Below are 27,387 nucleotides of genomic sequence, written 5' to 3' on the forward strand. Positions count from 1 at the left end.
TGGCGATTGTTACGCGGTGTCCGTTCATCCGTTGTCGCAGAGCAGCGCTCCGAAAGCTTGTGATTTCAAATAAAGCTGTTGGACTATAACCTGGTGTTGTGTGACTTCTTACATTCGTCCACCCCAGTCCAACACCGGCATCTCCACACCATGGCTTACTCTACAAAGACTTATCCCACGGCCTCAGAAACCTTGGAGTTCCTTACCTCTCCCACCCCAGACATCCCTTCCTCCTTTAGTCGAATGGCTTTTGAAAGCCAATTTTGTCATCAACTAATCATCGCTTCTTCATTTACCTCATCCTCTTCTTCTTTTCCCTTTCAACAACAACAACAACTTGCATTTATATAGCATCTTTAACGTCTAGTAAACCATCCCAAGGCGCTTCACAGGAGCGTTAACAAACAAAATTTGGCACCAAGCCGCGTATCGAGATCTCGGAGAGTTGTGGGGCTGGAGGAGATTGCAGAGCTAGGGAGGGGCGAGGCCACAGAGGAATTTGAAAAAGAGGATGAGAATTTTAAAATCGAGAAGGAGTTAGATATATTTCTTAAGGCTAAAGGGATCAAGGGATATGGGGAGAAGGCAGGGACAGGGTACTGAATTTGGATGATCAGCCATGATCTCATTGAATGGTGGAGCAGGCTCGAGGGGCCGAATGGCCTACTCCTGCTCCTATCTTCTATGTTTCTACGTTTCTATGAGGCATTGCCGGACCGGGAGCCAATGTAGGCCGGCGAGCACAGGGCTGATGGGTGAACGGGACTTGGTGCGAGTTAGGACACGGGGCAATTTTGGTTGAGTCAAGCTTACGGAAGGTGCAAGATGAGATGGTGTCCTGTACTATGAAGAGTTGTCCCTTCACCCAGGTTCCACAAATAAGAAAAATGCTATTGTTTGATGTAGGATCACTAATCCCATGACACTGCCATGTAGAAGCTGTGGCTCAGTTGGTCGCACACTTGCCTCTGAGTCAGAAGATTGTGGGTTCATAGTCCCACTCTAGGAGATCTTGTGGTACAAAAATCGAGGCTGACACTCCCAGTCTAATACTGAGGGAGTGCTGCACTGTCGGTGGTGCCGTCTTTCGGTTGAGATGTTAAACCAAGGCACCGTCTGCTCTCTCAGGTGGACATAAAAGATCCCACGGCACTGTTTCCAAGAAGAGCAGCAGAGTTATCCCCGGTGTCCTGGCCAATATTTATCCCTCAATCAACATCACTGATTACCTGGTCATTATTGCATTGCTGGTTGTGGGAGCTTGCTGTGCGCAAATTGGCTGCCTTGTTTCCTACATTACAACAGTGACTACACTTCAAAAAGTGTCTCATTGGCTGTAAAGCACTTCGGGACATCCAGTGGTTGTGAAAGGCGCGATAGTAAATGCAAGTCTTTCTTTCTAGAATCTAGCAATAAAAAAAAAACTGAGGTAATATTTAAAGTAATCGTGACCTGCCATGGTTGCTGTTTTGAATCTATCCAGGCCAGGTCGAGCAGACTGTGTCTGCAAATCCCAATTGTTGGTGTTTCCTAGTTGATTTGGAAGCAAGGCTTTTGCTTGGTTCAAAATAAAATATATATTTTTTAATTTGATTTTTAAATATTTGTTTCACTGCTCAGGAGTTGTGGGTGCTGAGGGGAATCAGTGACGTTCCCTCTCTTACCGCCTGTTGTCAGGATTCCGCACTCCCGGGTTAGTTTAACCTCCCTTTATTTATACTGCACCAACAACACGTTTTAAATCTCAATCGCAAAAAGAGATTGCTCCAGTCAGCGGTCATTCCCATATCTCACACCAACAATCTTTAAGGCCTCTCTCAGGGCGGGCACTGCCAATTTAATGACAATCTGTGTCTACTTAGGAGCAGTTAACAGTACAGGAAACTTTTTTTTTATCCGGCATCGACGGGACCGGCGTGGTGCCGGTTTATCAAAAAGTCCGGATTACATAGAGGTATAGTAAAAGGTGCGAGAGCTCTGTACACAGCAACAAATCCAGGCTTCCCTGTTGCTTAGCAATAGGTGCAGGAACCCGGCCACAAGATCCAAGTGTCCCTGTTGCTTAGCAACAGCTGCAAGAACCCCGATTATACAGTCACAGATCCAGGAACGGCCACTAATATGAAGTAAAACTTACCTGAACCTACTCCTGAATTTTGCCGGTTAACCGAGATTTCCGGTTATTTAGGTGCTGGTAAATTGAGAGTTTCCTGTACTTGCCGACACCCCTGAGGTCCTGCATTGAGACGGGCCAAACGCATTTCACAAAAAGATGGAATCGTTTAAGTAGGTAATGAAGCAGGGCATGTTTCTGCAAGCTGTCTATCTTTGTCAGCCGTGCCTCAGTTGGTAGCACTCTTGCTACCGAGTCAAGAACGGTTTGTGGGTTTAACCCCCTCTCCAGTAGATCTTCGAGCACGTAATCAAGGCTGATGCTCCCAGTGCAGTGCTGAGGGAGTGCAGCACTGTTGGAGGAGCCACCTTTTGGATGAGAGGCTAAACTGAGGGCCCCGGCTGCTCTCTTGGGTGGACGTAAAAGATCCCATGGCACTATTTCGAAGAAGAGCAAAGGGAGTTATCCCCGGTGTCCTGGGGCCAATATTTATCCCTCAATCAACATCACAAAAACAGATTACCTGGTCACATATCTCATTGCTGTTTGTGGGAGCTTGCTGTGCGCAAATTGGCTGCCGTGTTTCCGACATTACAACAGTGACTCCACTTCAAACATACTTCATTGACTGTAAATTGCTTTGGGACGTCCAGTGGTCGTGAAAGGCGCTATAGAAATGCAAGTCTTTCTTTCTTTTATTACAACAGTGACTCCACTTCAAAAATACTCCATTGGCTGTAAAGCACTTTGGAACGTCCTGAAATTGTGAAAGGCGCTATAGAAATGCAAGTCCTTTCTTAACAGTGCTAAGTTGTGCCTGATCTGCAACTGACCCTGGAAGACCTTCTACAGTCATAGGAGGTTCCCTTGTCAGCCTGGAAATAATGGAGTGTCAGATCCACTAGGGACATCTGTAGGGCACCAGCTCGCTAACGAGGCTGGAAGGTCCACTCGAAGAGGGCCTGTCCCGCCACCACCCCCGACCCCATAAATGTACCCCTCAATTCTTACTCAGACTACACTGGGCTGGTGACAAAAAAAATGCTGGATTGAATCCTACATTTTTCAGAACTGTACATATTCCGAAATGTTAAAATAAACAGCTATTGGTACAAATGAAGAGGTTTGTGTGTCTGTGTGTGTCTGTGTCTGAGTCTGTGTGTATCTGTGTGTGTGTGTCTATGTGTCTGTGTGTGTGCCTGTGTGGTGTGTTGGTGTCTATCTGTGAGTGTCGGTGTCTATGTGTGTGTGCTGTGTGTATATGTGTGTGTATGGTGTGTGTGGTGTGTGTGTGTGTGTGTGTCTGTGTGTGCCTGTGTGGTGTGTCGGTGTCTATCTGTGAGTGTTGGTGTCTATGTGTGTGTACTGTGTGTATATGTGTGTGTGTGTCCGTGTGGTGTGTGTGTGGTGTGTGTGTGGTGTGTGTGTGTGTCTGTGTGTGTGTGTCTGAGTGTGTGTCTGTGTGTGTCTGAGTGTGTGTCTGTGTGTGTATGTGTCTGTGTGTGCCTGAGTGTGTGTCTGTGTGTGTCTGTGTGTGTCTGTGTGTGTGTGTGGTGTGTGTGTCTGTGTGTGTCTGAGTGTGTGTCTGTGTGTGTGTCTGTGTGTGTCTGTGTGTCTGTGTGTGTGTGTGTGTGTGTCTGTGTCTGTGTGTGCGTGGTGTGTGTGTGTCTGTGTGTCTCTGTGTGTGTGTGTGTGTGTGTATCTGGGTGTGTATCTGGGTGTGTGGGTGTCTATGTGTGTGTGACTGAGAAAGGAAGAGGTTAAATAAAGAATGTTTTGGAAGAAAAGCAGTGTTTTTTGGCCAGCTTTAGGGAACTGTGTGAACCACAATATTGGACTATTGCTAAATTTTTGTGGTTTTGAATCTGAAAAGCACATTTCTGACCTTGAGGAAGAATTTGTTTTAATTTCCTATGGTTCACATCACAGCAGAACAAGATTTGGGGAGCTTCAGACACCCACAGTGCTGCACATCTCAATCTCCTCGAGGTGCCCCAAGAGTTCTCACGCTTTTACTGCCCACCTCCCTCCCCTGCCGCCCCCCCCCCTCGCCAATACCAAAGTAGTCTATAGCATTAAGTGTCAGCTGTGGCTCTGTGGTACCACTCTTACCTCTGAGTTGGAAGGTCATGGGTTCAAGCCCCACTCCAGAGACTCGCAGCACATAATCCAGGCTGACACTCCCAGTGCAGTACTGAGGGAGCGCTGCACTGTCGGAGGTGCCGTCTTTCAGATGAGACGTTAAACCGAGGCCCCGCCTGCCCTTCTCAGGTGGATGTAAAAAGTACCACGGCACTATTTCAAAGAAGAGCAGGGGAGTTCTCCCTCAAACACCATCACTGAGAAAAGTAGATGATCTGGTCATTATCTCATTGCTGTTTGTGGGATCTGGCTGTGCGCAAATTGGCTATCACGTGTCCCTACATTACAACAGTGACTACACTTCAAAAGTACTTCATTGACTGCAAAGCACTTTTGGGTCGCGCTGAGGTCGTGAACGGCGCTATAGAAATGCAAGGCATTTTTCTTGCTCCCCTTTGTCTCTTCTTCTCATTTTGAGTCTTTGAGGGGGATCTCCCCTGCTATTCTTTCAATAGTGCCTTGGGTTCTTTCGTTCACCTGAGAGAGCAGACGGAACCTCGTCTCATCCGAAAGACGGCACCTCCGACAGTGCGGCGCTCCCCTCAGTACTGGCACTGGGAGTGTCAGCCTGGATTATGGGCTCAAGTCTCTGGAGTGGGGCTCGAACCCAACCACCAAAGAGCCACCACTTACCGCCCTAAGGGAATACCTGGGGCAAGAGCAGAAAAATCCACAGGACCACACGTCACTGAATCATAGAATCATTGAGTGGTTACAGCACAGAAGGAGGCCATTCGGCCCGTCGAGCCCGTGCCGGCTCTCTGCAAGAGCGCTTCAGCTAGTCCTGCTCCCCTACCCTGCAAAATGTTTTCCTTCAGATACTTAACCAATTCGCTTTTGAAAGCCACGATTGAGTCTGCCTCCACCGCCCTCTCAGGCAGCGCATTCCAGATCCCAACCACTCGCTGCGCAAAAAGGTTTTTCCTCATGTCGCCTTTGGTTCTTCTGCCAATCACCTTAAATCCGTGTCCTCTGGTTCTCGACCCTTCCGCCAATGGGAACAGTTTCTCTCTGTCTACTCTGTCCAGACCCCTCATGATTTTGAACACCTCTATCGAATCTCCTCTCAACCTTCTCTGCTCCAAGGGGAACAACCCCTCAGAACAACTTTTTTTGTGTGATAGTGTGTGGAAGAGCTGTGGGTTAGGCTGTTACCCAAATTGGAACTGATTCTAAGAACTCTGACTTCAGCATCTCGTGGTTTCCCAAGCATATATTTATTGTCAAGTATCTTGACTTTAACCTGTTCTTATCTAGTTAGATTCAGATATCATATCTCTGACCACCTGACGTCAGCGAACTGACTCACACAACAAAATAACAAGGGATTGGGGAAAAAAAACATAATGCGTTGAACAATCAGAGGGTACGATAGGGTGTAGTGGTTATGATACTGGACTAGTAGACAAATTAAACTTCAGTTTTTGATATTAATAAGTTCTTCTTAGGCAGTCCAGTGGAACCGAGGATGACTTGCTTCCACATTAAAAATGAGTTCTCAGGTGACAGATGAGTCCAATGCGGGACCTACAGTCTCTGTCACAGGTGGGGCAGATGGTGGTTGAAGGGGCGGGTGGGGTGCTTGGGTTGACGTTCACTCCTTCCGCTGTTTGCGCTTGGCTTCCGCTTGCTCCTGGCGAAGAGACTCGAGGTGTTCAGCGCCTTCCCGGATGCTTCTCCTTTACTTTGTGCGGTCTTGGGCCAGGGATTCCCAGGTGTCGGTGGGGGATGTTGCACTTTTTCAAGGGGGCTTTGAGGGTGTCCTTGAAGCGTTTCCTCTGCCCACCTGGGGCTCTCTTGCCATGTTGGAGCTCCGAGTAGAGCGCTTGCTTTGGGAGTCTCATATCGGGCATGCGGACGATGTGGCCCGTCCATCGGAGCTGATCGAGCGTGGTCAAAGCTTCGATGCTGGGGATGTTGGCCTGAGCGAGAACACTGACGTTGGCGTACCTATCCTGCCAATGGAATGTTAATAAGTGGTGGAGGAATGACTGTGCAGAGTGGCGGAATGGTGGTGGGGTTGCTTATGTTTTAGTCAGGAAAGGGTGATTTGTATGGTACAATGGAATGATCACGATGTTGTAAATGCTTTTAATATTGAATAAGTCCAATAAAAAAACATGATACTGGACTAGTAATCTTGAGGCCGGGGCTAATAATCCAAGGAATCTGTGAGTTCAAACCACCCCCATGGCATTTTGAGAATTTGAAATGAGTTTCAAATTCTGAAAATAAAAAGTTGGTATCTGTAAAAGTGACCGTAAAGCTGTTGGATTGTCTTAAAAACCCAGCTGGTTCACTAATGTCTGTACCCTGTCTGACCTACATGTGACTCCGCACCACCACGGTTGGCTGTTAACTGCCCTAACAAGCCACTCAGTTTTATCAAACTGCTACAAAGAGGATGCGAAGAGTTGAGGGCTAGATCAGATTCCAGATGTGATGCCGCCCACAGTCTAATATGCTGTCTGGTCTATACATTAAAGAACGGTTACTGGGACAAGGCAACTGAGGTCAGCCAGCAGTATCAACCGTGCTCTGGCAGCAATCGGCAATTCTAGAAGAGGAAGGGCGGGGAACAAATTGAAGTTCATCCCTTCATTTGGGATCCAAATGAATCCCATGTTTCTGTGTGTGGTGCTATGGAGTAAAGCAACTCCCAGAGTTAGAAACCAAGACAAGACGCTTGTATTCCAGATGTAGTCGTTACAAATTGAATTAACAATCAGCATCTGCACACCACACGGTGTTTACAGTGAGAGCAGTTAGTCTCAGCTAGACACGAGAGTCCGAGACAGTGAGGTATCTACAGAATTGTGCTTTTAACTCAACTGAGTCACAGGTTTAAGGTAATTGGCAAAAGAACGAGAGGAGGAAACATCTTTTTACGCAGCGAGTTGTTGTGATCTGGAATGCGCTGCCTGAAAGGGCGGTGGAAGCAGGTTCAATGGTAGCTTTCGAAAGGGGATTGGATAAAAAGTGGAAAAGGAAAACAATGGCAGGGGATAGAGCAGGGGGAGTGAGACTAATTGGTAACTCTTTCGGAGAGCCGGCACAAGCAGGATGAGCAATGTTTCCCCAATTCTTTTTCGAGTGTGCGGCCCCTTTAAGGGGCTGCGCAGCCCATTCATGGTTTTTTTAACGTTGGAAAAGCCGGTCCCGGGCCGCTTGGCCACGCGGCTGCGCATCTTACAGGGAATGTTGATGATGGGCTGAATGGCCTCCTTCTGTGCTGTATGATTCAATGGGGGTGATTTTCACTCAGAAGTCGGGAAGGAGGTGGGACTACAACTTTTGGGGTTGTAGTCCCGCCTCCATCGAGATGCGGCCAATCCACGCGATTTTTATTTAATTGACCTTGTTGAGCCCGCCCATCGGGCTCAGCAGGCCAATTAAGGGCCACCCGGCAACAGCTGACGTCACAGATTGATGTTTCATCTGTCAAGGCGTTTTGACAGATGAAATATCAGTGTTTCACAGCTGTTTGAAGCCGTCAAACACTGACAGTCTTACTTCTAACCTGAGTCCTTCTACACAGACTCAGTTAGAAATCTCACCGGCACAGAAACCTGCAGGCTGTCACTTTTGACAGCTCGCAGCCGTTCTGCTTTCTGTGCCGGTTAGATGATGGACTCCCGAAACCTAGAGGAAGGAAGGCTAAGAAGGTAAGTACAGGTAATTTAAACTTCTTTACGCACTTTAAACACACCAAACACACTTACCTTTGTGCTCATGCACCCATCACTTACCTGAACACCGACATCTCGACCCCTCCAAGTCCTTCAACCAGACGGCCCATCTCCTCTAACTTGGCGTGGTTTGGAGCCGTCGGGAATCCCACACTTCAAGCTTCAAAATAGGGATTAGGCTAAAAACTGCCTGCTAACTACCCGTTAACAGGCAGTTAATTGTCACTAATCCCTTCCCGCCTCGGGGAGGCGGGTCCCAGTGCGGGGCGGGTACCCGCCTCCTTTGAAACTTACATGGAGGAGGGTTGGGGGCGGGATGGTGTCAGGACCCCCGAATTCAGGACTTTAACCCCCCGCACGCCTCCAATCCCGACTCCACGGGTCAGTTAAAATCAAGGCCAATGAGTCAAATTCAAATCAGGTTTAGCCCAAAAGTTGGAATTGGGTTTGGTCGCGAGATTAAAATTTGGTTTGGGCTGTAACATTCAAACTGGCTTTAAATGTAAAAATCAAATCAGAAATTATTCAATTAAGTGTGTGTTACTCTTGCAATCAGTTTCTAAAACATACCCTTCTGTTATTTGAGTCAATTTGTTACTGAAATGATTCGTTTTTCAGATTGGAGGCGATGATTTGGCAGAAGAATTATATTCCAGTTAGGAGGCTGTGTGAAATTGGAAGTACGGAATGAGGAAATTGCTCCTGAGTTACCTTTCCTTCCTCCTTCTCAAAATATATTATTAGCAAAACGAAACAAACTGGGAAACACAGCACTGATGAGGACTGGGTGATGCAGCGGGGACTAAGGGAAATCAGTGCTGCCTACAAAAATAATCTTACAGAAAAAATGCATTATCAGCTCTCCTACAGCTGTGCCTCAAATGGGTAGAACTCTCAGAAGGTTTGTGGGTTCCAGTCCCACTCCAGACACTTGAGCACAAAAATCTAGGCCGACACTCCCAGTGCAGTGCTGAGGGGGTGCTGCACTGTCGGAGATGCCGTCTTTCAGATGAGATGTTAAACCGAGGCCCCGTCTGCCCTCTCAGGTGGATATAAAAGGTCCCGTGGCACTATTTTGAAGAAGTGCAGGGGAGTTCTCCCCGGTGTCCTGACCAATATTTATCCCTTCAATCAACACCTAAAAATAGATTATCTGCTCATTATCGCATTGCTGTTTGTGGGAGCTTGCTGTGCGCAAATTGGCTGCTGCGTTTCCTACATTACAAGTGATTACATTTCAAAAGTACTTCATTGGCTGTGAAGCGCTTTGGGATGACCTGAGGTGGTGAAAGGCGCTATAGAAATGCGAGTCTTTTTAGAAAACTTCCCAGGTTTGTTGTCTCGAAAAGTAACTTTATGTGCTCAACGTCGCCCCCAGTGGCCAAACTGCAGACAGATTTAGCAACACAAACTGATCAAAATGTACAAACTTGTTAAAAGGTTTGCAGAGCCAGCCAGTGATAGCCAATGGCTGACTGATCATGGGGATGGTACCAGTTGAATTTTAATCCCACAATCAATTTTGAATTTTGTGTCCGAAACCTGATCTGAATTTACGAACAGATGAACAATGATGGACAGGTAAAGAATGAAGAAAGAAAGACTTGTGTTTCTGTAGCAGCTCTCACGACCACCGGACGCCCCAGAGCGCTTTACAGCCAATGAGGTAGTTTTAAAGTGTTAGTCTCTGTTGTAATGTAGGAAACGCAGCAGCCAATCAAGCTGCCATAAACTGCAATGTGATAATCTGTTTTTTAGTGATGTTGGTTGAGGGATAAATATTGGCCAGGACACCGGGGAGAACTCCCCTGCTCTTCTTCAAAATAGTGCCGTGGGATCTTTTATGTCCACCTGAGAGAGCAGACGGGGCCTCGGTTTAACGTCTCATCCAAAAGACGGCACCTCCGACAGTGCAGCACTCCCTCAGCACTGCACTGGGGCATCAGTCTAGGTTTTGTGCTCAAGTCTCTGGAGTGGGATTTGAGCCCACAACCTTCTAACTCAGTAGGACGAGAGTACTACCAACTGAGCCACACCTGAAACAGCAAAGACCCTCTTGTCTCTCTAGCCAGTCCCACACAATTGTGGTACTCTGTGCATTATACTATATACACTCTCCACCCCACCCGAAAGCATGCGCACCTAAACGTGAGAGAATTAGTTTAAAAATCTCTCCTTCGCTAGCCCACAGCAATACCCGTGCTGTGGGGTCGTCCGCTCTGTGGCTTCAATCAACATAACAAAAACAGATTATCCGGTCATTATCACACTGCTGTTTGTGGGAGCTTGCTGTGCGCAGATTGGCTGTCGCGTTTCCCACATTACAACAGTGACTACACTTCAAAAAAAGTACTTCATTGGCTGTAAAGCGCATTGAGACGTCCAGTGGGTGTGAAAGGCGCTATTGAAATGCAAGTCTTTCTTTTTTTCGAACTGCTGGGTGCAAAGTTCATTGACTTTTAGAGCCACTTTGTCCAGGCTCAAAATTAAAATGGCGTTACAAACTGCTCATTAAGTCTCCCTTCCACTGTGGGTGTCACACCCTCACTCACCTCTGAGTTGGAAAGTTGTGGGGTTGAAGCCCCACGGGGGTAGGGGTTTTCGCTTTGGGCGCAATCGGCGATTCGGGCGCAAATTGCGCTCAAAATTGCGCTAGATTTGAGAAGTGCTTTTTTTCCCTCGAGTTCCCGCTCAAACTTACTTGCATATCGGCGGACGCAAAACCCGCCGTGAACCAGCGCAATTGGGCAGCGTTTTAAAACGTAATTAAAAAAAAAGAATTTTGCTTTAAAATAAATTCTTTGACATATTTATTGGGTGGCAACTTGGTACAATTTCATTAATACAGCTGAAAATGGGTTAATCACAAAAAAAATGAGCTTTTTAATTACAGTCTCGTCCACCGCCTGTGAGTAACCCAATTTTAAATAACTGAAGCTGGTGTTAAAATTTACACAGAACCATTTACTAGTTCCATTGGTGTACAGCAGTCAGTTTCTTTTAAATTAAAAACAAATAATGTTTAAAAACTTTTTAGACGTGCCTATTAGTGTCCTTGCGCACTAAAAAAGCTTAAGTTTAAGCCTCCTTGAAGACTTGCAAACGGGCGCAATTAGCGGGAACTCGCCATGCTCATTAATTTGACCTGGTCAGTATTGTGGGCGGGGCCAGACTCTAGCGCGATGTTTTTTAAACTTGCGCAACTGGATTTGCGCCGGACGTAATTTGCGCTTGAAATTCCGCCACCTTTTGCGCTGGTTTTGAGCGAATTGCGCCAAGAGAACAACCTAACGGAAACTCCGGGCCATGTGTCTTGAGCTTACATTTGAATGTAATACTGAGAGAGTGCTGCACTGTCACAGGTGCAATCCTTCCAGTGAGGTGTTAGACCAAGGTTCCAGCTGAATGTTCAAGGCGCTTTTTTCGGCAGCACCTCCCAAACCCGCGACCTCTCCCGCCTGGAAGGACAAGGGCAGCAGGTGCATGGGAACACCACCATCTCCAAGTTCCCCGCCAAGTCACACACCATCCTGACTTGGAAATATAATCGTCGTTCCTTCATCGTCGCTGGGTCAAAATCCTGGAACTCCCTCCCTAACAGCACTGTGGGAGCGCCTTCACCACACGGACTGCAGCAGTTCAAGAAGGCGGCTCACCACCACCTTGTCAAGGGGCAATTAGGGATGGGCAATAAATGGAAACCTTGCCAGCGATGCCCACATCCCGAGAATGAATATATGACAGAAAGAAAAATGAGGAGTTCTCCGTGTCCTGGCCAACATGCCTTCCTCAACCAACCCCACCAAACACACAGTTTAAATGGTCATTCATCTTATTTGCTGTTTGTGGGATCGTGCTGTGCACAAACTATCTGCTGCATTTACCAAAATAACAGCAGAAAACGCTGGAAAAACTCAGCAGGCCAGGCAACATCCGTGGAGAGAGAAACAGAGTCAATGTTTCAGGTCGAAACCCTTCTTCAGAACTGAGAAAAAAAGCAGGAAATGAAACAGATTAAAAGGCCAGTTTGGGGGCTGGGAAATGGGGGAGGGGATGAAAGAACAAAAGGGAAGGTCTGAGAGGTGAAGAGACATTAAGAGATATTCAAGGCGAGACGAGATGGTAATAGGACAAGTAAAGAGACAAAGGATGGCTCTAGATGAAGTGTGAAATGCGCTGGCAGAGTGAGAGACAGTTGCCATGTGGGAGAGAGAAAAAGGAAAAAGGTACAAACCAAAGGTGTGGATAAAAAATATATAAAAATATAATAGGGGCCGAGGTTATGATCTGAAATTGTTGAACTCGATATTGAGTCCGGAAGGCTGTAAAGTGCCTAATCGGAAGATGAGGTGCTGTTCCTCGAGCTTACGCTGAGCTTCTGTGGAACAATACAAGAGGCCGAGGACGGTGAGGTCTGAGTGGGAATGGGGCGGTGAATTAAAATGACAGGCCACCGGAAGCTCAGGGTCATCCTTACGGACTGAACGGAGGTGTTCCGCAAAGCGGTCACCCAATCTGTGTTTGGTCTCCCCAATGTAGAGGAGACCGCATCGTGAGCAGCGAATACAGTATACTAGATTGCAAGAGGCTGCATTTACCTACTTGACAACAGTTTGACTAAACTTCAGAAGTCATTTGTTGACTGTGAAGTGCTTCGGCACACCCTGAGGATGTGATAAGGTGCGATATAAACACCAGTTCACACTGAGCCTCAGACACAGCACAAGACAATGGCCTCTTGTAAAATCAGGGCGATCGGAATACAAGTTAATGAGGATTTATACAGTAGTCACTGTGGATCTGGGAAAGATGGAAAAGCAAGGAATAGCCAAAATATCCCTTCTCATTAAAGATAACACTGTGGTGTATGACAGAGCCCGGCACCTGGGATAACTGACCTGCAGATTATACAGAATTACGTAGAATTTACAGCACAGAAACAGACCATTCGACCCAATGCTGCTGCTCCTGCTCCACACGAGCCTCCTCCCACTCTACTTCATCTCACCCTATCAGCATATCCTTCTATTCCTTTCTCCCTTGTGTTTATCTGGCTTCCCCTTAAAGGCATCTGTGCTATTCGCCTCAACCACTCCATAAAGGAGTGACCTTGGACTTCTTTGTGAAGGGCATCCACACCTGCACACTTTCCAGTAACAGTCACTGGATTAGCAATAAGGAGCTGGCAGCCTTGACCGATTGCCCTTCTCGCCCAATCCAGCGAGAGTGAGGCCGATTGCAGCAGCACTAACACTGTCCCCCTTCCCCCAGGCTCACATCAGCCAACAAGGAGCAGACCAGGACTGAAACGGGATTGAACCTTTTCCTGTAATATCAGTTACCACACTGGGCAGTATATTTAGTGACATAAGAAAACTACTAGGCACTTGGTCTAAGCATTAAAAAAAGCTTTAATCAACTGTTTTACAACATGGAGGTCTAGTGTCCTTCACTAGTTCCTGTTAAGAATGTCCTGCGCAAGCTGGACCCATGCCCGAGTATTTATACTCTCCCTGGACAGCGCCACCCGCAGGCCGCTCAGTTGATTCATGTCATTTAGTAACTGAGCTGTGTTCACCTTTACCTTCAGCTGTGGCTCAGTCGGTAGCACTCTTGTCCCTGAGGCAAAGGGTCGTGGGTTCCAGGTCCCACTCCAGAGAGTTGAGCACAAAATACTGGACTGATGCTCCAGTGCAGTGCTGTCAGTAGGAAGACTAGAAAAGCAAGATATTATTTAAATGGAGAGAGACTACAGAATGCTGAGGCACAGAGGGATCTGGGTGTCCTCATACATGAAACACAAAAAGTTAGCATGCAGGTACCGCAGGTAATTAGGAAGGCAAATGGAATGTTGGCCTTTATTGCAAGGGGGTGGAGTATAAAAGTAGGGAAGCCTTGCTACAACTGTACAGGGCGCTGGTGAGACCACACCTGGAGTACTGCGTACAGCTTTGGTCTCCTTATTTAAGGAGGAATATACTTGCATTGGAGGCAGTTCAGAGAAGGTTCACGAGGTTGATTCCTGGGGTGAAGGGGTTGTCTTATGAAGAAAGGTTGAGCAGGTTGGGCCTATACTCATTGGAGTTTAGAAGAATGAGAGGTGATCTTATTGAAACATATAAGATTCTGAGGGGGCTTGACAGGGTAGATGCAGAGAGGATGTTTCCCCCCGTGGGAGAATCTAGAACTAGGGCGCATAGTTTCAGGATAAAGGGTTGCCCATTTAAGACGGAGATGAGGAAGAACTTCTTCTCTCAGAGGGTCGTGAATCTGTGGAATTCTCTACCCCGGAGAGCTGTGGAGGCGGAGTCACTGAATATATTCAAGGCTGAGATTGACAGATTTTTGAATTACACGGGAGCCAAGGGTTATGGGAAACAGGCAGAAAAGTGGAGTTGAGGTCAAGATTAGATCAGCCATGATTTTATTGAATGGCGGAGCAGGCTCGAGGGACCGAATGGCCGACTCCTGCTCCTATTTCTTATGTTCTTATGTCAGAGGTGCAGTCTTTATATAAATACAAGTTGTTGTTGTTGTTGTTTTAGATGAGACATTACACTGAGGCCTTGCCTGACTTCTCAGGTAGATGGAAAGATCCCATGGCACTATTTTACATGATTACATTAAAAGAGGAGATGGAAGTTATGGACAGGATAGTAAAAGATACAGGAGACGTACTCAAAAGGTTAGCATTACTGAAAGTTGGTAAGTCACCTGGTCCAGATGGAATGCATCCTAGGTTACTGAAAGCAGCAAAGATAGAACTAGCAGAGGCATTGGTCACAATATTTCAATCCTCCTTGGATACAGGAGTAGTGTCAGAGGACTGGAGGGTTGCTAATGTTATACCACTATTCAAGAAAGGGGAGAGGGATAAACCAGGAAACTACAGGCCAGTCAGCCTAACATCGGACGGAGGTGGGGAAGTTATTGAAAACCATTATCAGGGACAAAATTAACTTTCATTTGGAAAGGCAGAGGCTAATTAAGGAGAGGCAGCATGGATTTAAGATAGAAATTCGGTGGGCTGCGCCACCAGTTAGCGCCTAAAGAGGGCACTCAGTGGCTTTAGCGCCACTGGCCATGCCTCCCGTGATATTTAGCGGGGCGCTAATGGCGGCGTTAGCCTGTTGCGCTGCGCCGCCACCGATGACGTCATCGGTGTGTGCAGCACCCCACTACTGCCCCGATCGCGATATTTGTTAGCGCCCGCCTCCGTAACGTCGGTCGCAAATCGCGCCCGGTTCACGGGGCCTACCTGTGGCGGCAGTGGCGCAAATTAAGGTGGAGGTGCGGGGCGGACATTTTTTTCGGTGGCCGCCTGCCAGCACCTCCATCCCCGGCCTCCTGATCCCCACCCCCCCCCCGGACAGTGCCGGCTGTGTCCCGAGAGCCCGGCACTTCTCCTCGGTGCCGGGCTCTTTTGCCGGCACTCGCGATCGCTCATCGTGCTGGTGCAGGCCCCTCCCCCTTAAGAAGGGCAGGAAGGCCTGCAGTACCGCAGCGCGCCGTGCCGCAGCGTGTGGCGCTGCGGCACGTTGCACTGCGATATTCAGTTTCAGCGCCCGAAGAGGGACGCGGAGCGCCTCGAGCCTCGCCCCGTGTCCCTCTTGGGGCGCTCAAGCTGAATTTCCGGCGGGCGCAACTGCTCCGATCGCAGCGGTAATTCCGGCGCCCAGGCGAGCTAGGCACCCCGTTTGCAGCTCCACCGAATTTCTCCCCCAAGCTTGTGTCTGACTAACTTGATTGAATTCTTTGATGAGGTAACACAGAAGGTTGATCAAGGCAGTGCAGTAGATGTTGTATATATGGACTTTCAGAAGGCCTTTGACAAAGTGCCACACAGAAGGCTTATTAAGAAGGTGGAAGCCCATGGAGTTAAGGGGAAAGTGGCGGGATGGATACGGAATTCGCTCAGTGACGGGAAGCAGAGGGTGGTGGTGGACGGATGTTTTTCAGACTGGGAGGTGGTTTACGGTGGTGTTCCCCAAGGGTCAGTTTTGGGTTCATTACACTTTTCAATTTTTATAAACAACCTAGACTCGGGTGTAGGGAGCAGCTGTATAAAGTCTGCAGATGATACGAAACTTGGCAAAGCAGTAGATCGTGATGAGGAGAGTTATAGGCTTCAGGATAACAGAGACAGGAAGGTGAAATGGGCAGAAGCACGGCAGATGGAGTTCAATGTGGAGCAGTGTGAGGTGATCCACTTTGGGAGGACTAATATGGAAAGGCATTATACTATAAATGGCACGATTTTGAAACGTGTAGATGAGCAGAGAGACCTTGGTGTCCATATCGACAAATCCTTAAAGGTGGCAGGGCAAGTTGATAAGGTGGTTAAAAAAGCTCATGGGTTACTTGGGTTTCTAAATAGAGGCATAGAAAAGCAAAGAGATCCTGCTAGAACTTTATAAATCACCGGTTAGGCCTCAGCTGGAGTATTGTGGACAATTCTGGGCCCCACACTTCAGGAAAGATGTAAAGGCATTAGAGAGGGGACAGAGGAGGTTTACCAGGATGTTACCAGGGATGAGGGACTTCAGTTATGAGGAGGTTAGAAAAGTTAGGACTGGTCTCCTTGGAGCAGAGAAGGTTAAGAGGTGACCTAATAGAGGTTTTCAAGATGATGAGAGGTTTTGACAGAGTAGAGAGAGTAAAACTATTCCCTCTGGTGGGTCAATAACTTGAGTTCCTAGATTCAACATCATTGGCAAAAGATCGAGAGGGGAGATGTGGGCAATTATTTTCTCTCAGAGAGTTGTCGGGATCTGGAACGCTCGGCCTGAAAAGGTGGTGGAAGCTGATCCCATCAGTAATTTTAAAAGGGAGTTGGACGGGTTCTGCAGGATGAGGAACTCTCAGGGTTACGGACAAAAAGCGGGGTCTGGGACTGAGCACGACGGCTCTTTCAAAGAGCCGGCACAGGCACGACGGGCCGAATGGCCTCCTTCTGTGCTGTAAATTTCTATGATTTCGAAGAAGAGCAGGGGAGTTCTCCCCAGTGTCCTGGCCAATATTTATCCCTCAATCAACATCATTAAAAAAACAGATTCTTTGGTCATGATCACATTGCTGTGTGTGGGATCTTGCTGTGCGCACATTGGCTGCCGAGTTTCCTACATTACAACAGTGACTCCGCTTCAAAAAAGTACTTCATTGGCCGTAAAGCTCTTTGGGACGTCCTGCGGTTGTGAAAGGCGCTATAGAAATGCAAGTCTTTCTTTTTCACTATTTTTCTAAAGCCCAGATTCTTTTCATTTTATTCTTATTTAATCAGTATTACAATTTGCGATTTCCAGCTATGACTGCTAGTATACTAAAATGTCATTATTCATGTCATTTACAGTTTTATTTAGAAATCTTTTTCGCACTGCTCCAGTGAGAATTTTTTTTTCAAAAATTTGCAAAAATATAGCTGTCTTTTAAATGTTTCTTAAATGCAGCGCTGAGTGAAATTCTGTCACTTCTCACTCAACTTTTCCAGTGAAAAAAATGAAGTGACATCAACAGGATGTCAGGATGTTCAGGAGAAATATCAGCATTGTAGCTAAACCAGGACCTGAGCTTTTAAATATTCAGGTCCCCTGCCTTTTTGTAAAGCCCCCCCACCATCCCTCGTATCCTGTAATGTTGCAGTGTCAGCTTCTTGCCACTAGAGGCCCATGTTGAGCTGCGGAAACAGCCCATCTACCTCCAGTGCAAGCTGGCAGGTATGATCAGATCAATTTAACACACAGGGTGCTGAAAATCATTTAAACTAAGGCCGCTGTAACTCCACGGAAAACGGATCCCAGACCTTAGCCTTGTATAGTTTTTTTTTTAAGCGCTACGCAGCAATTAGAAATGACCGTGTTAAAATGTGGAAATTAAAACATTCAAGGAACGCTTCAATGGAAATAGTGAAATTTGTGTGAAGGCGTCGAGGAAAAAAAATTAAGTTGGCTTTGGGTCTGAGGAGGGGCATAATCTTAAAATTAGAGCCGGGCCATTTAAGAGTGAAATTGGGAACCACTTCTTCAGGGTAGTAGAAATCTGGAACCCTCTTCCCTCAAAAAGGCTGTGGATGCGGGGGAATAATTGGCGCTTTCGAGACTGAGATCGATAGATTGTTAGGTAAGGGTGTTGAGGGATATGGAGCAAAGGCGGGTAAAAGAGGGGTGAGGCACAGATCAGCCACGTTCTAATTCAATGGCGGGGCAGGCTCGAGGGGCTGAATGGCCTGTTTCTGTGCTGTAAATTCTATGCAATTCTAGTTTAACTAAGACTACTTATCTCCTGTAAGTAGTGTCTGCTTGAGCATTGCGTTTATATCACGCTTCAAAAAGAAAAGCCTTCCCACATTCGATGGTAGCTATGCACTGAATGATCAGACCAGCCTGGCAGACGCCCACAGTCATTGGTCCTTGCAGGCTCGACCGATCTTCGACGACATATGAGGAGAGGTTGAGTAGATTGGGACTCTACTCATTGGAGTTCAGAAGAATGAGAGGCGATCTTATTGAAACATATAAGATTGTGAAGGGGTTGGATCGGGTGGATGCGGTGAGGATGTTCCCGATGATGGGTGAAACTAGAACTAGGGGACATAGTCTTAGAATAAGGGGCTGCTCTTTCAAAATTGAGATGAGGAGGAACTACTTCACTCAGTGGGTGGTAGGTCCATGGAATATGCTGCCCCAAAAAGCTGTAGAAGCTACATCATTACATAAATTTAAAACAGAAATAGACAGTTTCCTAGAAGGGAATTAAGGGTTAAGGGGAGCGGGCAGGAATTTGGACATGAGTCTAGGTTCGGATCGGACATGGCCCTGTGGGTAGCGGAGCGGGCCCAGGGGCCGTGTAGCCTGATCCTGCTCCTATTTCATGTGTCTAATTCTGTTAGATTCAGGAGATGGTTCTGTGATAATGGATTGGCGGTTAGGATCAGATCAGCCATGATCTTATTGAATGGCGGAGCAGGCTCGAGGGGCCGATTGGCCCACTCCTGCTCCTATTTCTTATGTTCTTATGTTCTTATGATCAGACCAGCCTGGCAGACGCCCACAGTCATTGGTCCTTGCAGGCTCGACCGATCTTCGACGAGTGTTTACCATGGCTCAGTTGGTAGCACTCTCGCCTCACAAGGATTTGGGTTCAGAGTCCCCTACTCCAGAGAATTCAGCCAAAGATCTAGGCTGACACTCCCAGTGCAGTGCCGGGGGAGCGCCGCACTGTCGGAGGTGCCGTCTTTCAGAGGAGACGTTAAACCGAGGCCCCGTCTGCCCTCTCGGGTGGACAGAAAAGAATCTCATGTCACTATTTCGAGGAGGAGCCGGTGTCCTGGCCAATATCCAAATGATCTGTTCATTATCACATTGCTGTTTGTGGGAGCTTGCTGTGAGCAAATTGGCTGCCGCGTTTCCTACATTACAGCAGTGGCTACACTTTAAAAGTACTTCATTGGCTGTAAAGCGCTTTGGAACGTCCTGTTGTGAAAGACTCTACAGAAATGCAAGTCTTTCTTTCTATCTAACGGGCTAGTGCTTATTTCGAGCCCCGTGCTGACACAGACGAGTGGTGGAAGCCGCACTGATAAGTGACATAATCATTTTAATATTAATTACTTAATTTCCATAATTAAAACATTCTTTACACAGATAACAGAAAATGGCAGAATTTTAATAATTTAACCAAATATACAGTTATAAATCTCTGAAAATAAATCTATGACAAATATTTACAATAATGCACTAACATTAACTGATATTCTGTCCATCTACACAGGCTACAATGACCTTACTATCTCTCAATGCACCGTGGAGGCAAGAGGAGACGGTTTCAGTTCCCCAATCCTATCCAGCCGACGCACGTTAGCCTTTCGGTTGCTGAACATCCCCCCGGTAACAACACATCTGCACAAACAATTCTCTTTCAAAATTTTCAAACTGGCTCTCAGGATAGTCACCTCAAAAGTTGTCGCTCCCAACCCCAAATGCATAGTGTTTCATTCAGCTGTTAGGAGATGTGCTTTCCTTTAGGAGGTTGGTGCATGGAATCAAGGTCGACTCTTAACCTATTTCTAGCTTTCATGCATAATTGTACCATTTGTCCCAGCAGGTTTTCCACCAAATGTCAGGAGAATAGCATGCACTGTTGATACCGTGGCTTAGAGGGTTGAAATATTAGGACAGGTTGCATAAACTTGGCTTGTATTCCCTTGAGTTTAGGAGATTGATAATAATAATTCAACTTTTATTGTCATTGTACAGTGCACAAGTACATGCACAACGAAATGTGATCTTGTAAGCTCCCATGAGTCCAGTACAAATAACATTAACATTAACGTAAATAGCACCGTGATCTGATCGAGATGTTTAAAATGTTAAAAGGTATCGATAGGGTAGATACAGAGAAACTATTTCCTCTGATGGGGTAATCAAGGACAAGCGGGCATAATCTTAAAATTAGAGCCCGGCCGTTCAGGAGTGAAATCAGGAAGCACTTCTTCACACAAAGGGTCGTGGAAATCTGGAACCCTCGCCCCAAAAAGGCTGTGGGTGCTGGGAGACAATTGGAGCTTGCAAGGCTGAGGTGGATAGATTTTTATTGGGTAAGGGTATCAAGTGATATGGAGCAAAGGCGGGTAAATGGGGTTTGAGGTACAGATCAGCCATGATCTAATTGAATGGTGGAGTGGGCTCGAATGGCAGCATGGCCTCCTCCTGTTCCTAGGAAGCACAAAATAAATAGTGTTTACAGCATCGAAGATTTCTGCTTATTCAGCACAGAGCCCTCGCCGTAACATAGCTATAAAACTCCCTGAGTTGTGTGATTGTTGTAGGAGGGGATCAGGACGTAAGGGGAATGGCATATGTATCTGGAGCTTGGTCAAAAAACATTTTGAGACACTCCATTAATATCAGAATTACAGGAATCAAAACATATTTCATATTCACAGTATATTTTTTTTAACCTAAGGGACAGACACAGACACTGCAGTTCTCAAAGGGTTAAATGTGTCATGTGACCAGTCTGAAAACAGCCAATGAAAGAATCGTTTCCAGCCTACCTCTCAATCCTCTGACAACCACTTACTCCTCCCCTCTTGCCCCCCTCCAAGCATGCATCATGGTGCACAGATCATGGCATAATACGGTCAGAATGGTAACACCAAGATAACAAGAGTCTACACACACACCGTCCCCCATGTAACCTTGCCTCTTGTCCTCAAACACTCTAACCAAATGGAATGATAAACACAAGGTGGTGATGTCACGATGCTCAGTCACTATTTTGTACTTACTAATTCTTTTTTTTTAAAGTAAAAGTTAGAATTAGGAAAGAATAATGCAAGGTGTGTGCGTTATGCAGGTACGATATTGCCCAGGGCAGGGGGGGTTCCAACCTTTCTTCGCGAGTTGAGGACCTCTTCCGCGTACCCCCCCCCCCCCACCGCCCCCAGTCTGGTTATAGACATTCAGTCAAGGCCCACCCACCACACTGAGAATGGTTTAATCCTATGCCAATGTACCTCGAATGCGACCTGGTCAGGTCCACATGGAAATTTAGCCTCCTGATTGGAGGCCTGAATCTGGCTTACCCAGTCAAATAGTCAGGACCGCAAATTTGATTGGACGTTTTTTAGATTTTAAAAAGTTGAGTTCCTCACCGCCAGCAGATTAGGTTGCTACAGAGTGTGCACAAAGTACAACGCCGTCTTGTGTGACTCTGTGTGTGACAACTCCAGGTCCTTCACCCTCCCCCACCCACCCCACAAACAGTTGAAAATTCCCCCCTCCCCTGATCCAGGTTATAAATATGAGCGGCCCAGCACGGTGACACGGGAATGAATGCGAGGGACTGTAAACGATCCATATTGGGTTGAGAGATGCTAAGTGCCCAACCTTAGTTTGGTGGGTGGCTTAAGTACACTTGAGAGCACAAGCATGCACTTTCTAAAAGTTAGAGGCTCTAGTATTTTTACTGCTGTTGTTGAAAGAACTGCAATGAAAAGATGTGTATTAAAGCCTTCCTTCCCCTCCTTTAAAAAAAAATCTTATTTCCCTGTCCTATTGATCGGAGCGAAGCGAACGCTCACTAGGACCCAGCGGCACCTCTCCATTCCCAGGCAAGATGTCACTACAGATGGCAAATTGGAAGTCTCTCCACGCCCAAATACTATCAAGGCAGCTGTGAGCGAGCCCCAGACACGACATGCATGTTATCTCAAACCCGGATTCCCAGGAGACGGTCAGGTTCAAAGGAGACGCGCAGGCCAGTGCTTTTCAAGCTGCCCTGACATCGGTTTGAACTTGCTCAGCGAGAGATCCATCTCTCGTTCCCTAAGTACAATTAATGTCCTGAGTGTTCCAGATTTTTGTTTTTAAAAAATGTTTTTAAATCCACAGAGAAAACTCATTAAAAAAAAAATCCTGCTGTTAACCCACGCGAAATGCGTGGTCCTGGATAATGCTGTAACATCCCCTCTTACTGACCCTTGTAACTGCAGGTCGATATTCAGATCCAATAATATTTTATACAAAAAAAATACTGCCCAACTATACAAGGGGCAGCTAAATGTGCATTTTCAATACCTTGATCACGGCACCGACTCTTAAATGTTATTGCCTGAAGGATACATCGGAAATACTGTACAACAGAAAAGATGTCTGTTTAACTGACTTTGAGACAGTGGTGGAATTATCAAATGATTTCACATTAAAAAAAAAAATCTCTCTTATTTAAAAAAATCCTCAGGGGTGCTACTGTAATCCAGCGACACTGCAATTTAAAACTTAATCTAGAAAAATACATACCCACATTGAAATTGCTGGTTTAAATCTTGGTTTTGCTGTGTGTGTTTTGTTTGGGGGGGGAAATTATATATAAAAAGAAACCATTATTTTAAAAATCCCTGTAGCGATATTTAATAAGTAAATACTAGATCGGAGACACTGGACACCAGCCAGTCTCCTGAAATCATCTCGTTCACTTCTGGAGTGCAATAATCCGGGAATTCGAAATGCGATCCCGAGTTCGTGTGCAATATTTCCACGTCCTTATCCAAGGACAAGGAGTCTAAGGTGCCCAGCGCCAGGTGTTCAAAGTTTGCACTGGAGATGATGTCCAGGAGCTCGTCTTCCAACTCCTCATCTGAAGAGGACGAGGAGGCCAGCGAGGAAGACACCGACCTGGTGGAGGTCGGCGAGAAGGACCTCGGGTCCCTCAGATGGTTTGAGCTTCTCCCGTCCTCGGCAGAACCAAGCTCTGCTGGTGGGAGCTCCTCGATCGGGTCTGCATCCGGAGGGTCTGCTGCGGAGGGGAGATCGGGAGCCAGCCCATAATCGTCTTCTTGGCCATCGCTGGGATCTTCATAGAACACAGCCCTCTCCCAAGCCGGGTGCAGCTTTCTGGGATTGTCCTGGATCTCCATCAAGCCCCCAGCTGACTCCAGCTCGTCCACATCTTCTGCCATCACCAACCTGGAGCCACTTTTCTTTGACTTCCAGCCTGGCTTGACTTTGGTTGACCCGCTTCCACTTCTCTGCGCTTTGCTGCTCAAGCGCTTCCTGACCGACGCCACTTTCTTGCTTAACATCTTGGCGATAGCTCCGCTTTTCCCTTTCTTCCTGGGTCTGTACTTGTAGTCCGGGTAATCGGCCATGTGTTTGAGCCTCAGCCTCTCGGCTTCTTTGATGAAGGGGATCTTCTCGGTGTCTTGCAGGGCTTTCCAGCGCTTGCCCAGGCGCTTGGAGATCTCCGCGTTGTGCATGTCCGGCGACTGCTCCATGATCTTCCTCCTCTCGATCTGCGACCACACCATGAAGGCGTTCATTGGCCTCTTGATGTGACCGCTGGGGGTCTTGCACCAGCCCGGCTCGCTCCTCGGGTTCAGGGACTCCGCCATGCCCGCCTCGGGATCACTGGGCTCGGCGCACTCTTCAGCAACCATCGCTGAAGTTTTTTTGTATGGTGGTGGGTGGGGAGAAGGGGAGAAAGGCTGCGAGAGAGGGGCAGTGGGTTGCAATTCCAGGGGAAAAGGGTGCAGAAGCAGAAGAAACAAGGGGCGGGTTGATGGGAAGTCCTACCACTGACAGCAGACGCCCCCCTCCCCTTCTCCTAGTTCACAAACACAGAGCGACCTTCTGGAGCTGCGCTCCCCTCCGAGGCTGGGATCCCATGCGCTCCTGCTGCGCTCTCAGTTGCAGCTTTTCCTGTGTATCTATTTCTCTCTCCTCCGCCTCAGACCCCGCAAATCCCACCCAGCCCCCCGCTCGCATTGGCTGCCTTGCCTGGTTACAATCCGTCCCTCCACCAATCAACCAAGCCCGGAGATACAGCACTGGGGCAGGAGAGAGAGAGGGAGGGAGGGGAGAGAAAATACACCTTAATGTGAATCGATGTGTTTTTTGAAAAGCGCTACCGTATTTCAAATCAGTTAAGTAGGAAAAAAAAATAAAGGAGGTTTTTCTCCAGCAACACGGCTGGCTTTTCTCTCTCTCTCTCTCATTGTTTATGTATAATCCTACTTTCTCGTAAATGCAGAAACTAATCCCGACGAGCTGATGCCTCATTTCGTAAACATGTTGCCTTTACAACAACAACTTGTGTTTATACAGCGCCTTTCACAACCTCAGGACGTCTCAAAGCGCTTCACAGCCAATGAAGTACTTTTGAAACGTAGTCACTATTGTAATGTAGGAAACGCAGCAGCCAATTTGTGCACGGCACGGTAAAATGTCGCACGGCGCTTCACAGGAGCGTTTTCAGACCACATTTGCCACCCAGCCACATAAGGAGATATTAGGACAGGTGACCAAAAGCTTGGTTCAAAGAGGTAGGTTTTAAGGAGTGTCTTAAAAGAGGAGAGGTAGAGAGGCGGAGAGGTTTAGGGAGGGAATTCCAGAGCTTAGGGTCGAGGCAACAGAAGGCACGGCCGCCAATGGTGGAGCAATTATAATCAGGGGCGTGCAAGAGGTCCGAATTGGAGGAGCACAGAGATCTTGGAGGGTTGTAGGGCTCAATCGCGACTTTCAAAAGGGAGTTGGATAAGTACCAGAAAGAAAAACATTTGGAGGGTTACGGGGAAAGGGCGGGTGGAGCGGGACTAGCTGAAGTGCTCCTGCAGAGCCGGCACGTGCTTGACGGGCCGAATGGCCTCCTTCTGTGCTGTAACCATTCTACGATTCCATGATTCTACAGAAGTGGTTACAGAGAGAGAGGGAGGGCAGTAAGATAAACTGCATGGCGTGAAGGTGATGTGGGGAACTCACATAAACAAAAAGCTATTTTACATGGAAAGGAATGGATAAGGTAACAAGGCAAGTCACCGCTGAACCAGGCAGGCTGGGAATGTTCTGAAACATTAACTCTGTTTCTCTCTCCACAGATGCTGCCTGACCTGCTGAGTGTTTCCAGCATTTCCTTTGTTTTCATTTCAGATTTCCAGCATCTACAGTATTTTTGCTTTTGCTTCTGGGAAAATACTGATTGGGTAGGGTAGAAAATGAATAGAAACATCATAGGACAATGTGCAGGGCCCGAAGGGACCATCGCTGTCCATCTGATCCCAGTCCCGAGGAAAGAAATGCTTGCATTTCTATAGCACCTATCATGACCTCAGGGCGTCCCAAAGCCCTTTACAGCCAATGAAGTCATTTTTGAAGTGTAGTCATTGACATAAAAAAAACTACTGGGCACTTGGTCTGAGTATTAAACAAAGCTTTAATCAACTGTTTTTCAACATGGAGATCTAGTTGTGTCCTTTACTAGTTCCTGTTAAAGAATGTCCTGAGCAAGCTGGGCCCATGCCCGAGTATTTATACTCTCCCTGGACAGCGCCACCAGCAGGCCGCCCAGTAGCCCTGTTCCTGGGACTAGGGACAGGGTCACTGGCAAGGCTTGTGAAGCTAAGCAGAGCCAGGCCTGGTTAGTACCTGGAGGGGTGACCATCAGGGAAGACCAGGTGCAGAAGGTCACGGAAGGAGCCCCAAGGAGGGGCAGTTGGTGAGAAGGTCACGGAAGGAGCCCTGGGAGGGGCGGCTGGTGAGCAGGCCCGGGCGTTGGGCTGAAGATTGTCGGACAGGAGGAATGGTGGAAATGGAATGGTGGCGCGCACAGACGCAGCGGCTTTGCTTCTCCCAGGACGGTGCTATTTACGTTTAATGTTAATGTTATTTGTACTGGACTCATGGGAGCTTGCAAGATCACATTTCATTGTTCATGTACTTGTGCATTGTACAATAACAATAAAGTTGAATTATTATTATTATTTCATAAGTCATTTCCACATGAATGACCAGATTCATGTCAGTCATCATTCGATTGTAGGAAACGCGGCAGCCAATCTGCACTCAGCAAGCTCCCACTAACAGCAATGTGCTAAATGACTGGATAATCTGTTTTACTGATGTTGATTGAGAGCTAAATATTGGCCAGGACAGCAGGAAGAGCTCCCCTGCTCGTCTCCAAATAGTGCCGTGTTATCTTTTATTGGCTATCATAAATTGACCCTTAGTGTTAGGGGGATTAAATACGTGGGGTTACGGGGATAGGGTGGGATATGTGTTGGTGTAGGGGTTACGGGGATCGGGTGGGATATGTGTCGGTGCAGGCTCGATGGGCCAAAATGGCCTCTATCTGCACTGTGGCGCCTCTGTCTCTCTCTGTGATCCCCCTGAGAGGGCAGACGGGGCCTCGGTTTAATGTCTCATCCGAAAGACGGCACTTCGGACAGTGGAGCACTGGGAGTTGATTATCTGCTCAAGTCACTGGAGTGGGACTTGTACCCACTAACCTCTGACCTCAGAGGCCAGAGTATTACCACTGAGGCACGCCTGAAATCTCATACCCATTTCTTCTTCTTAGGCAGTCCCTCGGAACCGAGGATGACTTGCTTCCACATTAAAAATGAGTTCTCAGGTGACTGATGAGTCCAATGTGGGACCTACAGTCTCTGTCACAGGTGGGGCAGACGGTGGTTGAAGGGGCGGGTGGGTGGGGTGCTTGAGTTGACGTGCGCTCCTTACGCTGCCTGCGCTTGGCTTCCGCTTGCTCCCGGCGAAGAGACTCGAGGTGTTCGGCGCCTTCCCGGATGCTTCTCCTCCACTTTGTGCACTCTTGGGCCAGGGATTCCCAGGTGTCGGTGGGGATGTTACACTTTTTCAAGGAGGCTTTGAGGGTGCCCTTGAAGCGTTTCCTCTGCCCACCTGGGGCTCTCTTGCCGTGCCGGAGCTCCGAGTAGAGCGCTTGTTTTGGGAGTCTCGTATCGGGCATGCGGACAATGTGACCCATCCGTCGGAGCTGATCGAGCGTGATCAGAGCTTCGATGCTGGGGATGTTGGCCTGAGCAAGAACACTGATGTTGGTGTGCCTATCCTGCCAATGGATTGGCAGGATCTTGCGGAGGCAGCGTTGGTGGTACCTCTGCAGTGCTTTGAGGTGCTCATTTATCAAATCATT

The 27,387-nt window shown here is 47.5% G+C and overlaps 1 protein-coding gene across 1 annotated transcript; it reads right to left on the reverse strand.

Moving 5' to 3' along the window:
• Positions 1-21,724: 21,724 nt before the first annotated feature.
• LOC147108885 (transcription factor SOX-4-like) lies at positions 21,725-24,144 on the reverse strand. The gene has a single exon (XM_086006056.1). It carries the CDS (start codon positions 23,876-23,878, stop codon positions 22,853-22,855), a length of 1,026 nt encoding a protein of 341 aa, XP_085862182.1. The 5' UTR covers positions 23,879-24,144; the 3' UTR covers positions 21,725-22,852.
• Positions 24,145-27,387: the final 3,243 nt, after the last annotated feature.

The sequence above is a fragment of the Somniosus microcephalus genome, chromosome 13 (assembly GCF_052327205.1).
Source record: "Somniosus microcephalus isolate GS21.2 chromosome 13, FLI_Smic_1.0, whole genome shotgun sequence".
NCBI classification, from domain to species: domain Eukaryota; kingdom Metazoa; phylum Chordata; class Chondrichthyes; order Squaliformes; family Somniosidae; genus Somniosus; species Somniosus microcephalus.

Excerpts from the sequence above, each read along its gene's own strand:
- LOC147108885 (XM_086006056.1), bottom strand. The coding sequence starts at position 23,878 with ATGGTTGCTGAAGAGTGCGCCGAGCCCAGTGATCCCGAGGCGGGCATG.